This window comes from Contarinia nasturtii, unplaced genomic scaffold, assembly GCF_009176525.2.
Source record: "Contarinia nasturtii isolate CC-2019 unplaced genomic scaffold, AAFC_CNas_1.1 Cnas_scaffold_4720, whole genome shotgun sequence".
NCBI lineage: Eukaryota > Metazoa > Arthropoda > Insecta > Diptera > Cecidomyiidae > Contarinia > Contarinia nasturtii.
Window position 1 is genome coordinate 1,105 of NW_022202004.1, and position 2,126 is coordinate 3,230.

Here is a 2,126-nt window from a genome sequence, read left to right on the forward strand (position 1 = left end):
ATTCTGACCCATTCAATCGAAGGTTGGTATTGTATCAACATCATTTGTTTACGCTCACTGTTTCCCACCTTCACAGGCGGAGAACAAATAAATATGACAAAAAAAACAATAAAACTGCACTTATTTCTGTTGACTGTATTGGATTTATTTTATTTTGTTCAATTGATAAGGATGCAAGACATTTCTTGAAGAGATATGAATTTTGTTTCTCAGTTTTTACAAAAAGTGAATTATTTTAAAATTCTGTACTATTTCTATTTCCTTTAGATTCGAAATTGGCGTATAATCTGACTTAATGAAATATTGAATTCAAAGCAAAGTTTTCGAATAAGTTGGATGTGGGTTTTTTCTTAGTTTAATGAATATTTTGCGGCAGCAACATAATTGTTTGTGGATTCGCAATTTTCTACGACCTGATCGTAGTTGATCGTCGCAATCATTTCTTTAAACCATGAACATTTTTCATGTGTCGATTGGCAAGACAAAGTAGTGAAAAACGGCCGCCACATAGTTTGCATGGAAATGGCTTTTCGCCAGTGTGGTGGTTTCGAATGTGACCCTTTAATTGTGATGATTGATGCTTTAAAACTTTGCATACGTAGCATTGATAAAGGCGACGCTTGCAGCATCCTTCATGTGCATTCTTATCGTCTTCGTTTGCGAATGGCATAAGGCATTTGGAGCAATGGACCGGTTTTTGTTTGAAATGTATAGCCAAATGTTGCTTGAGATTACCTTTGTGAAGAAATTTCTTTCCGCAAACACCACATTTGAATAGTTTCTCGCCAGTGTGATGGATTTGCATGTGCTGCTTCAATTCATATTTTCGAAATCGTTTGAATGGACAAAGATAACAATCGTATCGTCGGCCTTTGCAATGATCCTCATGCGATTGTTTCTCGTTTTCATTGGCGAATCGTCGACCACATTGTGCGCAATCAAATGGAAGTTCTTTAATGTGGGTGCGTGAATGAGTGATGACATGAGATTTGCATGCAAATTTTTTGGCACAAACATGGCATCTGAATGGTCTCACACCATTGTGGATTAGCATGTGCCGTTTGAGAGATTTGAAAGTATGAGTTGGTTTCTTGCATAGATGACAGACATATTGACGATGTTCACATTCGCTTTTGTGGTTGATTTTATCGATTTCATGTGCAAAACCTCGACGACACTTTGAACAAAATTGAAGTTTTGGTTCATGCGTTTTCTTATGACGATTCAAATGTGGCTTGTGTGCAAAAGCTATGCCACATATTTCACATGCGAACGGCTTTTCGCCGGTATGAGCACGAATGTGTACTGTGAGGTGTCCTTTTTGCGATGTCACATAATTACAGAAATTACATTTGTGTTGCTTCTGATGCTTCGAAACCGGCTTCTTTGGCCCTTTGGCCATTCTGTCATTCTTTACGCCTTTTGACTTCTTTCGTTTTGCTTGACGTTTTTTGTTCTGACCGCCTTTCGAATTTGGTCTCAAACTGCTTAAGCTTTCCCCATTCCGATCAACGTTTTCCATTCCATTTCTATCCTTCGTCGGGTCACATTCCTTCTTCGAACACTCGTCTTCGCTTTTGACCTCTTTCTTCAAATAACTCGGCTTACTTCCCAAGTCTAGCTCACTATCGCTCTCGCTTTCCGATTTTATGATTGAATTCGTCGCAATTTGAGGTGATGTCGGCGTGTCCTGAATCAAATAGGCACCGTCACTTGGCTCTTCCTTTATTTCTTGTTTGATTTTAATGTGTGCTTCTTTTTGCTGCCACTTACACTTGTGCTTTTTGGCCCTCGCACCCAATGTTCCTTTGTTTCGATACGGATTCATGGTGACTCGGTGGTTCTAATAAAAAGAGAAATTCAAATTTAAAAAATGGGCAAGAAATTTAATCATAAACTCTCCATCGGTTTTAATTTTCCGCACACACCTAGTGTGTAAGGGGAAAGTATTGCAATGGGTCAAAATTTACGAAACCTCAAAAACATGTTTTCTGGACGTTCCTGAGGTCAGAGAACCCGAATCAGGCCGTTTTGAGCATGATTGTTGTGGGTCTGTTCCACGTCGTACGTTGTCCTCTGTACACAAAATTTGTCCATCGATTATCTCACCCCCAGAAAAGTTATTT

At 38.9% G+C, this 2,126-nt stretch overlaps 1 protein-coding gene across 1 annotated transcript; it reads right to left on the reverse strand.

The window, feature by feature from the left end:
- Window positions 1-283: 283 nt before the first annotated feature.
- On the reverse strand, window positions 284-1,872 carry LOC116351142 (zinc finger protein OZF-like). The gene has a single exon (XM_031783202.1). It carries the CDS (start codon window positions 1,826-1,828, stop codon window positions 437-439), a length of 1,392 nt encoding a protein of 463 aa, XP_031639062.1. The 5' UTR covers window positions 1,829-1,872; the 3' UTR covers window positions 284-436.
- Between the last annotated feature and the right edge of the window lie 254 nt (window positions 1,873-2,126).

Excerpts from the sequence above, each read along its gene's own strand:
- LOC116351142 (XM_031783202.1), bottom strand. The coding sequence starts at position 1,828 with ATGAATCCGTATCGAAACAAAGGAACATTGGGTGCGAGGGCCAAAAAG.